Source organism: Lolium rigidum, chromosome 1, assembly GCF_022539505.1.
Source record: "Lolium rigidum isolate FL_2022 chromosome 1, APGP_CSIRO_Lrig_0.1, whole genome shotgun sequence".
NCBI lineage: Eukaryota > Viridiplantae > Streptophyta > Magnoliopsida > Poales > Poaceae > Lolium > Lolium rigidum.
Genome location: NC_061508.1, coordinates 302,899,403 through 302,918,047, shown reverse-complemented (window position 1 = coordinate 302,918,047; position 18,645 = coordinate 302,899,403). Strand labels below are relative to the sequence as shown.

The window sequence follows — 18,645 nt, the reverse complement described above, 5'->3', positions numbered from 1 at the left end:
AGATACCGCTGTGCTCGGTGGTGCACGTCCACATCCGAGGTTGGAGCGGCACCGCTACCACTATACTGCCTGATCGAGAATGGGAATAATACTCCAATACAATAGTCCGGCCTGACTGCCACAGTCTCTATTCGGCACTGGAGGAGTACGTTGTGGTCTCCTCTTTGTCCATCTCTGAGCGTGAGTCCCGCCCGTACAGAAAAGGATGCTCCGTATCACCCTTCCGTGCGGCTTCTTCCTCCTCCTGGTATATAGTATGATTTCTTATGAGTATTCTTCTTTGCGAATGTTCGACAACAGTGTTGTGCCAAAATGCCAATGATTGGTGGCAGAGATGGGCACATGGCTCAGATTTTTACCGGGCATTTTTTTTATGTGGTACTCCATGTTGCAAAATAATTTACTCGATTTTGCTAGAGCCCCTAGTTTTTTTTTTTTTTTTGCGAATTGCTAGAGCCCCTAGTTGGCGACAAGAAATTGGGCGAGCCAGAGGCGAGCACTCAACTTAGCTAGGGGGTGGGGATATGTTGCGCCGGAAAGGACGAGAAATCTCGCCGGACACAAAGGGAAGGACGGTGACGGCGGTAGACCAGCGGAGGCAGAGCTTGGGGCAGGACGATGTGTGAGGTGCCACGGAAGTGTGCAGTGCCTACCACGGGTGGGGAGGACGGTGGTTAGGTTGTCAGTGTATGCGGGGGCTTGCCGAAGGGAGGGGAGAAGAAAGTATGGGCATGTGGTGTGGCGTCATCGATAGCGAGATAGTTGATTCTCGGTCACCCAAGCCCTAAGCGGTTCCTTTACCGGAAACACGTTGAAAAAACATGGTTTGAATATAGATTAGTGACGGACAGGCAGGACCCAGCTGTTGTCCATTACTAGTTTCTTCTACTTTGGATTTCTCGCTTATAATTGCCAGAAAATAGTCACTCGAGTATTTGTTGGGTGTGGCACATGCTATGTATGTCGCGTTTTTTGACTTATGTCCAACTGTCTGTCAAACATGTAAATACATATAGTATGAACTCTCATAAATGTCGGGCACACCAAACCTGACCCGCTTCCTCCTCTTTAAATCTTTTGTTTTGTTTTGTTTCCTCGTACCCTTCACCTTGACTGGTCTTGCCGCCGACAGGTCTGCATCTATCATTGGATCCACCCACGAACCACCCCCACCCCCACCCCCGCTTCATTGTCAGATCTATCACCAGCGCCTCTACGTCATGCCATCCATAGCGCCGTACGTCGAGGCAAGGGGAACGTTGGTATTGCCTTCCGGTCGCTGAATGAACATTCGAGGGTGTACTCATTCTTAGGGCTTCCTTCCCCGCTCTGAACCTCCCCTTGATTGCTGGTCCTGCTCGTGTTGCTTCCTTCGCCTTGCTCGTCCTTCTGCATTTCCCCCTCCTCTTCATCAATCTTTGGACTGATCTAAGAGCGAGGTTTCACTTAATTCCTAGTACAAGAGAACAAACATTCACCTGCTAGATTTTTTAATATTTCTTTTTTCCTTCGGTGACTACCAATCTTGGGGCATCGTTTTTATCCATCAAGGGGGTTACACCAAGAATGACAGGCTTCAAAGAAAAACACTAAGAAAACATAAGTAGCTAAGCCAGTCTATCTGCATGCGTGGTCAGTCAGACTTTGCTTTCTCGTACTGCCTGCTGTCCTTGTGTCTTAAGAAGTTTTGTCTCATTCCGTCCATCCTTTCAACAACGGCGCCGCCCTGAAGGCCTGAACGGTTGCAGGCTTGCACAGGTGTCCCAATTCCCAAAAGGATGAAATCAACCTTGCATCTTAATAGTTCGTTTAAAGATGGACATGCACAAATGGGTGGCCTACACTTTGTTGGTCAGTGGAGTAGTAGTAGGTTCTACAGAATAATGATGATTATGTCAGTATATGTGTACATACAGTAGCACTAACAGCCGGCACTAATCCCTTGCTTGATTGGGGGAACTTAAGGTCGGAGACAGACAGTAGACGGGACAAAACAAATACTCCCAAATTAAAGAAAGAAAAGAGAAGAGAGCCTTTGCTAGCTTTCAACTTTGCTTGTCTTCCGTGTTAGTTGTGAAGCACTCGCTTGTAAACCACTTAATATGATATTTTTAAGATTAAGTTTCTTTGTTAATTCTTCATCCCTACGTGTGCGTATGGATCCCTGATGAACAGCACCCCAAAAGAACGATTCTTTGCTTGAAAGAGAATACTACCAACCACACAATCTGGAAAGGAAAAGCAATTCACAAAAGGAAAGGAACGAGGAATTCACCAAAAAGAGGAAGAAAGAGAGCATCATCTCCTTGTTAATCGATCTAAGCGCTGAAATATCTTCAATTTTCATCATCATCATCATCACCATGAACGCAAGACAAGAACAAATCCTAAAGATGCTTCAATTCTTTGCAGCATGCAGATCCAAACGCTACAACCCAACCAGGCCTTGATGATCCTTCGATCACTTCTCACCATGTCTATACTCTAATAACAAAGACCTGAAACAACGAACAAGAAGAAGAGGCGACAAAGCTAACTTGGATGCAAGAACCAAGATCTAAATCCACATCGATCGATTGATCACACGCTCACGCCCTGAAGCAGGCGGCGATGTGGAAGGGGAGGTGGCCCGAGGACGAGCCATGGTTGTGGTGGTGGTGTCCGCCGGAGACGAGGCCGCGGCTGCTGCCGCCGCCGCCAGTCTTCTGGCGGTGGTCGATGAGGCTCTGGACGCGGCGGAAGTTTTCGACGCCGCAGGGGATGGTGATGGCGCCCTGCTGCTGGAAGCCGTACTCCTCCTCGGCCTCCTTGAGCAGGCCGACGAAGAGCGGGTGCTTCAGGTACCCGACCGGCACCACGAAGCGCTCCTCCTCCTCGCCGCCGCCGCCGCCCACCGGCCCCACCACGCGCACCGCCATGCACCCCTTGGGCGGCATCGTGCCGCTCCCGGTCGAGCCGCCCCCCGACGCCGCTGCGGACGAGTGCTGCTTCCTCAGCCGGTGCACGCCCATGTATGATCTTTCCTGTCCAAGAAAACGCTAGGCTAACGTTCGTTCGACGGCGACGATGTACGGCGTCACAGCGAGCGGCGGCGACACGGCGGGCGCTGCATGGTGGAGAGGAGATGGGTGGCTAGGGTTGGTGGTCTGCTGCCTGGGGTTCTTCTTCTCTCTCGCTCGGCTACGGCGCCTGTGCTGCTCTGTCTGCGACTGCGAGAGGGGGGGCGAGGCGCGCGTGTATATGAGGCCGGAGGAGCGGGCTGCTGGCCTGCTGCCGTTTGTTGCCATCTGCGATTCTCCTTTCTATTTATTTTTCGTGTATATCTACTAAATCTTTAGCCATAAATGGGGCACAGCAAAGTATCTGGAAGAAAATAATCCCGGGTAGTATCAAGCAATCAATTCCGTACGTTTATTCGGCCATGTTTTTATTTTCTGTTTCGTGCCGATTTCCTAATCTTTGTAGAATCTGCCTATTTTCTTGCTTAATTTGCGATCTCCACCGACGGACTGTTTATTTTCCTTTAATTTGCTACATGTCTCTGCAATAGTAGTGCATATGCGTGTCGATCTTTTGGGTACAGAGTGTGGGCATCTGATCCCTCTGGGTTTAGCCCACTGTAGAGTAGAGTCGCAGCTGGTGTAATGCCGTGTAGTCTTTTTTCTGTGCGTGTGAGGATTGAGGAGGATGTGCGCCGTGTGTCGCATAGTCTCTTCACATTTCAGTTGGTGATGCCAGCGATAGAAAGTAGAGTAGAGCTTTGATCGGTGGGCACTAAACCCCGGGGGGCAGGTCGTTCTAGCCCGGCCGGTTGTGGGCGACAATGCTAACAGACTATGCCATCAAGTACAAAAAAAAAGCTACGGATGTTCGACGGTCGCAATAGACTCCTGCTGTTTTCCTAAAAAATACTGTGATGTGACACCGATACTGTTGAAAGAAAAATTATTTAGTTGTGATTGTAAATTTATACCATATATATAGTCTTTTGTATCGTAATAACAGACTAACAGTTGGTCAAATAATTTTCTTAACCATCACAATACTAATATTGCCAACGTATGTGGCATTAACTATGTAGGATGGCCAAAATCATCTGAAAAATCAATATAAAATATGCATGTGTAGAAAATACACTATGACTTTGCCAACTACATATAGCGGATATATTCTCACTCGTGCAATTCTTTCCGCGGGGCATTCATTGTTCCGATGGGCATTAGCTCCAATTATAGACGCACTTGCCAAACGCATTTTCTTCTTGCAGGGATTAAAATAGGAGAAGAACTACCCACAATGTACACACACACCATATAATTATCGTTGCACCGACATTCAGCACGAAAATATACAGCCCACTATGGTGATGTGAAAAGGGTCACATGTACCGATGTGTCATACCGATACCGTGCATGTATCTCGAAAAGTAAACATATATATGTGACACGTGCAATCTTCTGCGAGCGGCGGGAGGTATAGCTCCATTGTATGTTGTCGTCTCACATCTCAACCAAATTTATCAATGTGAAAACCATGCAGCCTTCAAGAAAACAACAACTGATAGTACGGAGGATAGGATGATGTTATTGTCGCGTTGCTTACAATGGTCAAAGTGAGTAGTTCACGCCATTCCGCAAATGAAAAAAATAGCAGTATCTAAAATGTGATGTTGTATAGCGGGCCAAGGCACACGTCGGTCCAACCTAGTAGTGGATACTTAGAATGGTCAAAGCGAGAAGTTCACGCCACTCTACTAGCGACAAAAGGTAGTGCTATCTGCACCATCTGAACATGTACTATACGACTGACTGAGTTTTGTTTCATCGAGACGGGTGTGCCACGCACGGACCGTGACGTACATACGTTGGCCATGTTTGTCCTCCACCGACCCACCCCACCCTTGACCGCCACAACCATACATATCTCGGCATAGGTTTCGTCGTGTCATTTTAACTTGAATTGTCAGAATGAGGATCACGCAATCTCCACACAAAAAGAATATATAGTCTAGATGATAGGAAGGCTCAGAGAATGCTATCGTTGTATTTTGTGAGAAGTACAGGGCCTTCTAGAAAAAAAAATGTAGTAAGCATTTGACATAGTCCTTGTCTAAGGTGGAGGAAAGAGCTCACTCCAAATTATTTTAAGGAAAAGAGCAAACTAGAAGGGTTTATGCAAGGTCATCTCCAAAAAAACTAGGTAGAGGACACATGCCGGTAAACATTTCCTCTATCTCCATGAAAGAAGTGGGGAGAACAACACCGAAAGATTGTATATAAAAGATCGACTAACACGCTATCAATCTTAAATTCCTGCTATCCAAGGCAAAAATCTTCTTTGCATGTCAAACACATATGTGGCCATCTACTCCAACAACCTTCCAACACATTTGATATAAATCCTCCAGTGCATCCTAGATGGCGTTGTTGTGTCTGGACACTTAAGATATGTAAATGCAGTCATATTTTGGTTCAAACTTTTGATCGGAATTTTACTTGTGAATTTAAAGAAAACCTTGGAGTGAGTCATAACTCATAAGAGATCCCACTTTCATACCTACAATCATGGGCTTACATAGAGGGTGGGATGGGTGGATAACCCAGAATTTGAGATTTTTAAGTATTGCCCCGGTTCTGCTGTGTAGAATTGGGCTTAGTTGTACTTTTTCATATCATTCTAGGCCCACTCGCTCGTTCTCGGTTGTCTCTCTCTCTCTCTCTGTGTGTGCCATGAGACCTAATCCTCATCGGTGGTTCGACCCCTCACCGAATCCCCTTTCATGATTGCCTCCTCCTCGACTTCCCCCTCTTCATGGAAGATCATGTTGGTGTTACGCAAAACAAACAAACGATGATCGTTATAGAAGAGAATTGTATCTTGGTGTTATTGATAAAATTATAGAAGAAAACAAACGATGATCTCTTGAATTCATTTGCTTCTTATGATGCGGAAAAGTGAATGACACGTGCCCTCTATATTCTACTCCCATGCTATATCAAGCCCGGTTTTATTAAGACTTGACCTCAAACTTGAAATCTTTATTGATGATATGAGAAAAGATGATAACACTACAAGAAAAATAGCCTGTAGAGAAATTATTTCGGTCTTCTAGAGATATTATCTCTGCCTCTAAGTTAGAGTAGAGACGCTTGTTAAGTGTCATATAAATGCCACTACATGCAGTGTGTCTATCACTAGAAACACTTGTAGAATATATTTGCATATTGTAAGACATTTTGTAGTGGCACTACATATTGTCTACAGATTCCATGAGACAATCGTAAGGACATTTCTAATGTCATTATTTTCTAGCATAGATAAACTAAATTATAAAACATTGGAAGCAATCCTCGAACTTAAGATCTTAAGGAACATCTATACCCACCTAACTACTTAACCGCACACAACATATTGCTAATACTCCTAAAGAAAATCTTATCATTACCATATTGAATGCCGCAAAAGTATGTAAAATGCCTCTACATAATGTAAAGAACTAGCGTCTCAAACACTGTCTCTATCTACAATGTAAGGTCACTTTAGGAAGTGTCTTCAAAATGCCTCCATATTAAATTTTTCGTCATTTTATTAAGAGTCTCATAGAACGCCTTTAAACACGCATCTGAAACTCACGGTAGAAATGTCTCAACTAGTGTCACTACACGTAAGACACTTCGAATGGTGTCTACAATAAATGTCTCTACATCAAGGGAAGTGCCTCTACATGATTGTTTAACAATTTAATCGAGGCAGATCAAAAAGTGTCTCTAGTGAAGAGCCTCTACAATTAGTTTTTGTTGTAGTGTTTTGTTGTAGTATAGGTTCAATTGTGGAAATCATCTTGGTGAGCTCTGTATTTTGCTTGCTGAAACAAACATAAAAAAACATGTTGTTTACCATTTGGTTGGCATGCTTCTCTATTGGTGACGGGAATATTGAAAGAGTATTTTCTGCAATGAGTATAGTGAAAATAAGCTCACAAACAGTACATGTGATGAGCTCATGAATCATTGCTTCGTGACAGTTAGCAAGCAGAGAGTGTTGTTGGAAGACGACTTGGAGAGGCTTTCATTGGAATGCGGGAGCGTAGACCGAAAAATCCTAGTATTTTTTTTCCCATTTATGCTACTAGTATATATTCCATCATGCACGTAAGAATTGTTTCCATGTGTTGAGCCATCTGCGTCGTAGCCATGCACATTGCTTGGTGAATTTGAATGTTAACAGTCGGTTGGTTTTACACATTATTTATTTGGCAAGTATTTTAGGAAGCGCAAAAGAAATTTTGGATATATTCCCGCCCACCGAATTTTCCGGTGTCCGCCACTGCCTACAGTCCAGCTGTTTATTTGGCGAGAAATGCACAATCACTTGGGTAGCTTGGCCAGGTTGTTGTTTTGTTTGTTTGGCCAAGTTAGTTTGCAAAAAGGTAGGTGCGTGATGTAGGGGCCTCCAAAAACAGTCTGGACACAGCATTTGTTGACAACGTACGCACGTTAACCTTAGCATGACCATGCATGGTTAGGAGGTTCGAAATTACGACCGCTAGCTAGCAGCACGTACACGTGTGCATGCATGCATGCACTGTGCCTCGCAAGCCAACCAACCTGAGTAGGGACGAAACGGCGCGCGCGGTAGCGGCGCGGCTAGGTGCACGGTACCGCCGGAGGAGCGGACCAGACCCACCGGAGCACGGCTGGCGCTGGACAGGTGTACCGCCGCCTAGCCCGTCACCTCGGACCTTCCAGGTCCCACGAGAGATTTCCATGTGCCAAGCTCGCAAGCTGGGCGCGCGCGGCGTCATGCGTGCGGCTCGATCGCGTCTTGGAGCTGGAAAAGGACCACGGAAAAACGTCACGTGCTTGCTTCGACCGCCGCCTGAGGCCGCCGGAAGGCCGAAGCCTGTCCGTCCGTTGCCGCACCGGAAATCGTGCGGATGTTTGTACGCTTCTGGCGGTCAAGGGTAGGTGGAGGACGAACATGGCCAGCGTACGTACGCCACGCTCCGTGCGTGGCGTGCCCGCCCGGCCCGGCTAGCTAGTGAGAAGTTCAGTCGGCCGTATCATCGTCACGCTCCGTACGTAAGTAACACTGCGTGCACGAAATAAACACGGCGTCATGTCATGTCAATCTTAAGGATGCATGCTTGCCTCATCTATTTATATCTCTCTTCACGTCTAATATTTTTCGGCTTTGTTAGTTGAGAAAGTAGCGAAGCGCATGCTTGCCTCATCTATTTATATCTCTCTTCACGTCTAATATTTTTCGGCTTTGTTAGTTGAGAAAGTAGCGAAGCGTATGGTGTATACACAGTTACACACACAAAAAAAGGAAACGTATATTTGGAAACCGGCTGTTCTGTCGTGTCTCTCTTAATGCGCGCTCGGCTCAAGCCGGCGACATCCACAATGGTGGCTCCTAGGGAGAGCAAATGCACGGTGCCACGGTTCAGGTAGCCAATGCAAGCATGACCACTCCATCCATGGCTGCATGATCCCTGGCTGCGCAGCCTTGTCCCAAGGAGCGGCCGCCTTCGACGCTCATGGAGAGAACGAAGGAGGAGCGACGTACTTGGCACCCACTAGGCCGGCGGTGGGAAGGATTAGCCGCGGCGGCTCCCAACATGCAAGAGCCCCATCGGCTACTCCAGCATGATGGATTGGTTCACCGAAAAACTAAAATCGGACATGTCAGCGCCTCCATGAACGTTTGAATAGCTCAAGTTTTGGGCAATTTTTGTTGATGTTACATACCGCGATGCGATTTGCTAAAACTTTGCATACTTTTTTGCTGTATAAGTATGGCCAAAGTGCTACAATAATTCTCATATGTATGCTACAGAGAGAACACACCATTGTTACATACGCGTTTCTTTAATGTTGGATAAATTAGGATATAATGTTAGATGTAACTAGCAAGGTGGCCCTCGCAAATGCGAGGGCATGCATTATCTTTTTTTTCGAAAGTTGGGCATTGTATTATTGTGTAGCATGAAATATATTAATTTATTCTTGAAACATAACCTTTTATTGTTTATCAATATCTGTCACTTTGATGACACTTTAACAATTGTAACAATACATGTGGAGAAACATGTTATATTTTACTGTTGCAGTATTCTACATTTAACCGTCGACACCGCTAACTTGATTTAAAAATAATAATCATATAGAACATAGATCTAGAATATCCAGGCATAGTGCTACTTGAGTCCATATATAATTCACCTAATCTTTTAGAAGTAACGTGGATGCACGGGATCGAATATGGAGAAAAGTAGTTTATGCATCTCTGGTGTATTCTTGCTACGGAAGTTATGTTTTTTTATAAAAAAAATAGAGTTCTAATGTATAATTATGTGGTTTGCTCTTTTTTTTGTGCCATATGTAGTATGCTTATTTTCGCTAGGGCCTATCTCTCTCGTAGTTTTTCGTTTTATTTTTTTGGAGGATTAGAGTAGGGTTTTTCCAACCGATTTATCTTCGCTACAATTTTTAAAATTAAGCTTCCATCATACTCGAATTTATGGGAAATAATTTTTTTTTGTACAAATTAAGTTTCGGAGAAATCGAGTAGGAATGACACTAAAGTCTCTTATACATTTTAATCTTGAGAATCAAACATCGCATAATTAACCGGCAAAACATATCTATTACCATTAGAATATTCTTATTTGTGTCAAAAAAAATAGAATATTCTTCATGGATTTCTTTACATGGATGCACTTTTCTTTTGTGGGGCCCACCTATAGGTAGAAAAAAGACTAAAAATGAGGTGGCATAATTTCACCTATATGTAACATCCGTACTTCTTACGTATACTTTTTAACCAAAAAATCGATGAGCAACCACTAATCCTACGCTCGATTATAGCAGCAGACAATGTTTATCACCATCGGTGGCTTTGTACGTGTATATTGTTTTACGTGATATTTTTATTATTAAATTAGTTTAAAAGTTTTGTAGCATATGTGGATCAACTTGATGTCTCGAAAAACACCCTAGGTATTTACGGTACATACCTATAGTCTAATTCATTTTTTATTGTTTAACCAAAAATCGATGAGCGACCACTACTCCTTCGTTGTTTATACCGGCACACAATGTTTATCATTATCGGTCGATTTGTATACCTATATTGTTGTATATTGTTTTACGTGATATTTTTATCTTTTAATTTCAGACATTAAATCAGTTTATAATTTTTTAGCATATGCGGATTAATCTGGTATCTTAGAAAACATCCTAGATATTTACCGAACATACATGTAGTCTAGTACATTTTTTCTTTCGGGTATCCTTGTACATCCGAATAGATGAATTAATCTAAGCCAAAAAAAATTATTTGCACGTGCATCTCCGTACTTGACATGACTCTCTATCTATATGTAGTCCTCTATTCTTTGGTTATTTTATAACTCCAAACTCATGTTTAGGCATTTTTTAATCGCACAGTTTAGACAGGTTTTCAGGTCAACGTTTTTTCTTTTAAGATTGTGTAGGTATCTTTCTTAATGGAGGCTGGATCGGTAGATTTTAAATGATGCTCTAGAGTCCTGTGCAATACAAGTCTTAAATACTGATTGTTTTTAGGCTTATGTAGTCTCTCATATGTTTGCTAGGTTGGAAATAACATGTCAGACCATATTGAATATTCGTAGGTGATCTCGGAAAAAAACGTGTAGAAGATGGACTTCCTTAGACTACATGGATAAAGTAGGCATTTGAATGAAACAATCATACGTGACCATCCTTCTATTTCCTTGTACTTCCCCGCGTACATATGCTGGTGTTGTGTATGTCTAGACGTGACAATATTTATGTAACACCTAATAATTTTTAATCTCAACCGTTAAAACCGTTAAAATTAAGATCAATGAAGTATATAATTTAAGGGTGTGTGGATTAACCTGGTGTCTCCATTAAAACCTCTTATTTTGCTTTTAGTATATAATAGATGCAGTGCAAAATGGTGTCCCATTTTTTGAAATATTACATACGCAGAGAAAAACGTTTAATTCGGGATTTTTTGCACCATTGGCGATATTTCCTTCACCGTAATTTCTCAACTTCGACATGCTATAGAAAAAAAAATTAGGGATCAATGTTACATAATCTAAAAAAAATTGATACAAACGAACTGTTTTTCTTACATGATCGAACACGTGGGATTCATTCGCGGTTAATGGTTCGTTATTTACAGCCAGGTGTAGCCTGACGCTTGCAAAGAAAAGAACTCGTTTGTACAGTATGGTACAATAGGATGCGAGAGCACACGTACTAGATTCTTTTAGAGCTGAAGAAGAATCTGGCGACCAACAAAAAGAACAACAAGGGAGAAACATGACACATTTGTTAGAGCATCTCGACCAGCGTTCTCCAAATAGTCACCGGCAGGGGCGCCGACACTGTCGTATGAGGACGCCGACACAACATCCTTCGTTCGGGGGAGCTGCTCCCACACCGGCGCGCTTCATACGACAGCCCCAATAGATAATTTGAATTTGAAAACTCAAACAAAAGCAAGAAATTCGAATAGGTTTTCGAATATGAAGTTTGAGCCAACACACGGCCACCAGATCGCCGTCTCCGGCGCAAAAAAAACGGCTTCCAAGCCAGATGATCAGATGAACGAGGTCACAGGTGGCTCAACCTCGACGATTTGCTCATCGGCGGCGAGCCCCGGTGGCAGCTCCATCGCTGCAAGAGGATCCACGATCGTCGGGGGAGGCATGAACGTCGACGGTGCTGGGGGAGACATGAACGTCGATGGTGCCTGGGGAGACATGAACGTGGAGGGTGCCGGGGGAGACGCCAACGCAGCTCGCGCCACCATCACCTCTTGGCCGATGCGCTCGTGGCACATCTCGTGCCACGCCCGCGCCAACGGGTCCATCTTCTCCATGTCGGTCATCAAGATCTTGGATTCTTCAGACATCTTGGCCGTCGCTTCGTTGGTGGCCTTCATGGCAGCGGTGTGAGCTTCCATCTTCGCCGCCTCCACCCTCTCCCTCTCCAACTCGATCTTCATGTCTTGCTTGTCGAGGATTGCCTTCCACACGACGGCGGCCCTATCTGCCGCTTCCTTGTTCTCCACCGAAAATAAGGTGATCATCTTCTTGATGGAGGCGTCCATGGCTGCCAATATTGGCACCGCATTCCTCTCGGCGTTGGCCTTCTTGTTGCTAATGGGGCGCCATGTGGAGGCGCCGGCTGGATCGACCGGCCCATCTTCCCTGTCCTTCAATAGAGTGTGGAGGAGGTCGTCCCATTTCTTTCAAACTTGTAGCTTGTTGTAGCAATGCATGAAGGGGAAGTCTTTGTCCTCGTGTTGGTGCTTGTACATTTCGAGGGATTGGAGCATCTAACAATACATGATGCAGAACAAGATATGGAACAAGTTGGATCATCAAATAGATATGTAACAAGATGGATTATAAAACAGAAATGGAAATAGATGGATCATTAAATAGATATGTAACAAGATGGATCATCAAATAGATATGTAACAAGATGGATCATCAAATAAGATGGGCGTAGATCATACCCAATCCACCATCGTCTTTCCGCTCTCCTTCCATGCCTTAATCTTCTCATAGTAGCCATGGAACTTGCTACATACCGCCTTGATCAAGTTCCAAAGGTGAGAGAGGGCGCCCTCATTCCGGTTTATCTCCATGTTGGCGTACTCACTATAGTTCTTCTTCTCGTTGAAGCAATCGAGGATGCGCTTGTAGTACTTGCCTCCGGTTTGGTTGGCGCCAGTGATTGGGCAAAAACTCACTTGCTTCCACGCCTCGATGAGACATTCATCCTCCAAAGACCTCCACCTCGGACCATGAGTGCCGGCGGAACGCCTGCGCGTCGTCGTCGTTGTCATGCCGGTGTCGGCGTCGATCAGCTCCTCCTGGACCTCGTCCTCACCTTCCTCCTCCTCGGCCTCTTCTTCATAGTCGTCGACGGAGGGTTCGTAGGCATGGCCGCGTATGATGTCGGTGAGGATCTCCTCCCCGGCGGCAATCTACGCATCAAGTTACCTACTTTCAGTCGCCACCGGTGACTACGATGCACATAACACATAAAAAGTAAGGAAACGCACCTCATCCTCGCCCATGGACACGCCGAACGCGCTGCCGAACACCTGGTGGGTGTGCATGCCGTCGTCGGGGAAGAGGTCGCGGGAAGGCCAGTGCCGTCTATTACGTGGTCCTCACGGTGCGGCGCAGTCAGGCGACGAGTTGAGGTCGGGGAAGCAAAAGGCGCCGCTACCCTGCGCCGCTGAATCTGTCGAGAACGGCGCGTTGATGTCGACGGTCATGTCGATGTCCCCGTACTCGGGGGAGTAGCGGGCGCGGCCGTCCATCTGCGACAGCCACATCTGTGAGATCGACAGCCCGTCCGCGTTGTACCCCGCGTAGTAACCCGGCGACGACGGTGAGCTCGAGATGGTGTTGAGGCCGCCGCCCAAGCTGAGGCACGCTTCCGCAGTGGCCGCCGCTTTCGCTGCGTCGATGGCGGCGATGCGGCGCCTTCTGCGGTCGGCCGTGATGAAGGAGCGGCATTCCATCTCCTTGTACCACTCCTCCTACGACATGGTCGCCGGCTTCTCCTTCGGCGCGACGGTGCGCGTCTTCGGCGGCGCCTTCGTCGGCGGCTTCACTGCCTTCCCCGGAACCATTCTCTTCGGTGGCATGGCGCGGCAGCGAGGGTTTTTCGTGTTGGAGGCTGGATGGGAGATGGAGCGGCGGGCGGGAGAAATGAGCGTCAGATGGGATGGGGTTTTGGGCGAGAAGAGGTATATTTTGTCGATGTGTGGCTGACAGGCGGCTCCCACGCCCAAAATTTTCAACCTCGCGAGGCGCCGACGCGCCCGATTCGCGCCCTTGGCCAAGGGCCCGGCACAGGATTGATGGCGCTTCTATTGGGTTCGAAAAATCGCCGGCTCCGTTTGGGACACGCCGGTTCAAGTCCATTTTCGTTCCCGGCTCCCAAATCGCTATCGGGGACGCCGGTGGAGATGTTCTTATGTCCCGACACAAGCAAGACGATGCTCGCGTTTTAGCACACCGCTAGCTTGATCGATTCTTCCGCACTTCAACCACCTCTACTGCTCTATCTAGGTTGCTGCAAATATTTCCATAGCGCTGCGACCGTCCGTCAATAGGAGTTAAGCAACAGGGCCAGTACCTTCTGGACGCAGGCTCGTGGACATTTTTTTTCCAATTATTGTGGTAGAATATCAGTCCGATCTCCCAAGGCCGGCTATGCTTGGTTTTCTAGTCTCAAGAGACAAAAAAAAAACATGTAGCGCACGCATGCATGAAGCCATGAACTCGTCTGTGCAGAGGGAGAAATATGATCCGATCGTTATCTAACCAGAGCCAGAGCTACTCTTCTATAATATATGACCTAGCTAGTATCAAAAAGTCAAACTTATGCCAATTCAATTATTGCTATAGAATAGCATTGTCTCAAGGATGACTAGTAGCATGGATATATCGATCCATATATACTAGAGCTACTCGTGCCGCCGGGTTACAGAACTAACTATGTTCTGGTGATGTGTGTGTTCGAGAGACGACGCCGGAGGAAAAATACTCCGTGTTGCTCCCACCACAGGGGGCGACAGCCCTAAACCCCGCCTCCCCTCACCACCTCATCTTTGGTGATCGGTGTTGCGGTGGTGCTGACTTTTCTCTTTGACCATGCGGCGATATGTGAGCGTTTGAGGGAAAACGAGTGCCATGTTAGGGGATCGTGCTACGTGTTGAATAGAGATGGAAAAGCTCCATATATGACACATACATGGAAAGGTTATTGCATTCGCACTAGTGGAAAATGGGGCATCCATCTAAGCCATTGGTACCGGTTCCCTTACGAACCGGTACCAATGGGGTCATCTGCACCGGTTCGAGGGCTCTGGCGGGCGAGGAGCTCTGGCACCGGTTCATGAGGAGCTTTCGTACCGGTTCGTGTTAGGAACCGGTACGAAAGGTCTTCGGCCAAAATTCAGACGCGTGGTGGGGCCCGGGTTGGACCTTTGGTACCGGTTCGTAACACGAACCGGTACCAAAGGGTACCCAGCTATATCAAATCGCCCAGACCCTTCCCGAGCCCCCTGGCTCTCATTTTTCTCTTCTTCCTCACACTCTAAATTTTTCTCCACCTCTCACACTCCAATAATCTTCATTTTTCTCCACCATTTTAACAAGATTAACGGCACCCATCTATCTAAGGGTTAGCAATATCATCCTTCCTTCCGGCGTTCCTAATTTAGCTCATTTCTTTGGTAGTTTTAACTCGTACTATTTTTCTAGTGCTAGCAAGGTGTTCGATGAAATGCCTAAGTTAGGGATTTTATTTTTTTATATGCAATTTGAGCTGAAATTATGGTATATTTTGTAGGTTTTAATTAGTATCATCCCCGTCGTCACCACCGTCGATCGCCAGCGTCGTCCCCTAGCCGACACCGTACAACCTCGGTGAGCCTCTTCTTTTTTATAAAAAAAACTTAGTTTTATGTGATGAACTTGAATATTAATTAAGTTGTTCACTCATATATCCACGATGTTGTGTAATTAATGATTTTTGATATACATATAAAATGCAGATGAGTCGACAATGGATGTACGGTGACCGGTGTCATCCCGACTTCATTAATGGCATGCATTATTTTCTGAACGTGGCTGAGGCAAACAGGCAGTTGAATGGTTTCATCTATTGTCCATGTAGTTCCTGTAAGAATAAGGTGGATTACTCTACCTCAAAGATCATTCACGTCCACCTGCTGCAGAACGGTTTCATGCCCAGCTATAATTGTTGGACCAAGCACGGAGAAAGAGGGGTTATATTGGAAGACAACGAAGAAGAAGAGGATAGTGACAACTATCATATGTTCACTGAAGACAGTGATAGTAGAATGGGGGAAGACGAAGCTGAAGAAGAGACCATTTTTGATGAGCCGATTTTTTATGACCCCGATGACGATTTGGGTCGGGCCATTCTTGATGCGAAGATAAGCTGCGGAAGTGAAAAGGAGAGGTTGAAGTTGGAGAAAATGTTAGAGGATCACAAGACACTGTTGTACCCAAATTGCAAAGATGGCCAGAAAAAGCTGGGTACCACGCTGGAATTGCTGCAGTGGAAGGCAGAGAATAGTACTTCTAACAAGGGGTTTGAAAAGTTGCTGAAAATAATAAAGAAGATGCTTCCAGGGGAGAACGTATTGCCCTCTAGTACGTACGAAGCAAAGAAGGTTGTCTGCCCTCTAGGATTAGAGGTGCAGAAGATACATGCATGCATCAATGACTGCATCCTCTACCGCGGGGAGTACGAGAATTTGAATGCATGCCCGGTATGTAGTGCATTGAGGTATAAGATCAGGCGAGATGACCCTAGCGATGTTGAGGGCGAGTCCAACCCCAGGAAGAGGGTTCCTGCGAAGGTGATGTGGTATGCTCCTATAATACCACGGTTGAAACGTTTGTTCCAAAACAAAGAGCATGCCAAGTTGTTGCGATGGCACAAAGAGGACCGTAAGAAAGATGTGATGATGAGACACCCCGCTGACGGGTGATGCGTGTAGTTGACACGTCCGTTGGGAACCCCAAGAGGAAGGTGTGATGCGCACAGTAACAAGTTTCCCTCAGTAAGAAACCAAGGTTTAATCGAACCAGTAGGAGTCAAGAAGCACGTTGAAGGTTGATGGTGGCGGAATGTAGTGCGGCGCAACACCAGGGATTCCGGCGCCAACGTGGAACCTGCACAACACAACCAAAGTACTTTGCCCCAACGTAACAGCGAGGTTGTCAATCTCACCGGCTTGCTGTGAACAAAAGATTAACCGTATTGTGTGGAAGATAATTGTTTGCGAAGAACAGTAAAGAACAAGTATTGCAGTAGATTGTATTTCAGATGTAAAGAATAGACCGGGGTCCACAGTTCACTAGCGGTGTCTCTCCCATAAGATAAATAGCATGTTGGGTGAACGAATTACAGTTGGGCAATTGACAAATAAAGAAGGCATAACAATGCACATACATATATCATGATGAGTACTATGAGATTTAATCGGGGCATTACGACAAAGTACATAGACCGCTATCCAGCATGCATCTATGCCTAAAAAGTCCACTTTCGAGGTTATCATCCGAACCCCTTCCGGTATTAAGTTGCAAGCAACGAGACAATTGCATTAAGTATGGTGCGTAATGTAATCAACACAAATATCCTTAGACAAAGCATCGATGTTTTATCCCTAGTGGCAACGGCACATCCACAACCTTAGAACTTTTACATCCTCTGTCCCAGATTTAATGGAGGCATGAACCCACTATCGAGCATAAATACTCCCTCTTAGAGTCACAAGTATCAACTTGGCCAGAGCCTCTACTAACAACGGAGAGCATGCAAGAACATAAACAACTCATATATGATAAATTGATAATCAACTTGACATAGTATTCAATATCCATCGGATCCCAACAAACACAACATGTAGGATTACAAAGAAACGATCTTGATCATGATAGGCAGCTCACAAGATCGAGCATGATAGCACAATTAGGAGAAGACGACCATCTAGCTACTGCTATGGACCCATGGTCCAGGGGTGAACTACTCACACATCAATCCGGAGGCGATCATGGCGATGAAGAGTCCTCGGGGAGATGATTCCCCTCTCCGGCAGGGTGCCGGAGGCGATCTCCTGAATCCCCCGAGATGGGATTGGCGGCGGCGGCGTCTCTGGAAGGTTTTCCGTATCGTGGCTCTCGGTACTGGGGGTTTCGCGACGGAGGCTTTAAGTAGGCGGAAGGGCAGGTCAGGGGGCCACAAGAGGGCCCCACACAACAGGCCGGCGCGGCCAAGGCCCAGGCCGCGCCGCCTTAGTGTGTGGCCGCCTCGTGGCCCCACTTCTTATCCTCTTGGGTCTTCTGGAAGCTTCGTGTGAAAATAGGACCCTGGGCGTTGATTTCTTCCAATTCCGAGAATATTTCCTTACTAAGATTTCTGAAACCAAAAACAGCAGAAAATAGCAACTGACTCTTTGGCATCTCGTCAATAGGTTAGTGCCGGAAAATGCGTAATAACGACATATAATGTGTATAAAACATGTGAGTATCATCATAAAAGTAGCATGGAACATAAGAAATTATAGATACGTTTCGGACGTATCAAGCATCCCCAAGCTTAGTTCCTACTCGCCCTCGAGTAGGTAAACGATAACAAAGATAATTTCTGAAGTGACATGCTATCATAATCTTGATCAATACTATTGTAAAGCACATGAGATGAATGCAGCGATTCGAAGCAATGATGAAGATAATGAGTAAACAAATGAATCATATAGCAAAGACTTTTCATGAATAATACTTTCAAGACAAGCATCAATAAGACTTGCATAACAGTTAACTCATAAGCAATAAATTCTTAGTAGAAAGCTTTGAAACAACACAAAGGAAGATATAAGTTTCAGCGGTTGCTTTCAACTTCAACATGTATATCTCATGGATAATTGTCAACACAAAGTAATATAACAAGTGCAATAGGTAAACATGTAAGAATCAATGCACACAGTTTACACAAGTGTTTGCTTCTAAGATAGAGAGAATAGGCAAACTGACTCAACAATAAAGTAGAAGAAAGG

At 45.6% G+C, this 18,645-nt stretch overlaps 1 protein-coding gene across 1 annotated transcript; it reads right to left on the bottom strand.

Annotated features, from left to right (window-relative positions):
• Positions 1-2,377: 2,377 nt before the first annotated feature.
• On the bottom strand, positions 2,378-3,236 carry LOC124684034 (auxin-responsive protein SAUR32-like). Its single transcript, XM_047218443.1, has one exon. It carries the CDS (start codon positions 3,009-3,011, stop codon positions 2,589-2,591), a length of 423 nt encoding a protein of 140 aa, XP_047074399.1. The 5' UTR covers positions 3,012-3,236; the 3' UTR covers positions 2,378-2,588.
• Positions 3,237-18,645: the final 15,409 nt, after the last annotated feature.

What these genes read in the sequence shown, in the direction of transcription:
- LOC124684034 (XM_047218443.1), bottom strand. Translation starts at nt 3,011, where the DNA reads ATGGGCGTGCACCGGCTGAGGAAGCAGCACTCGTCCGCAGCGGCGTCG.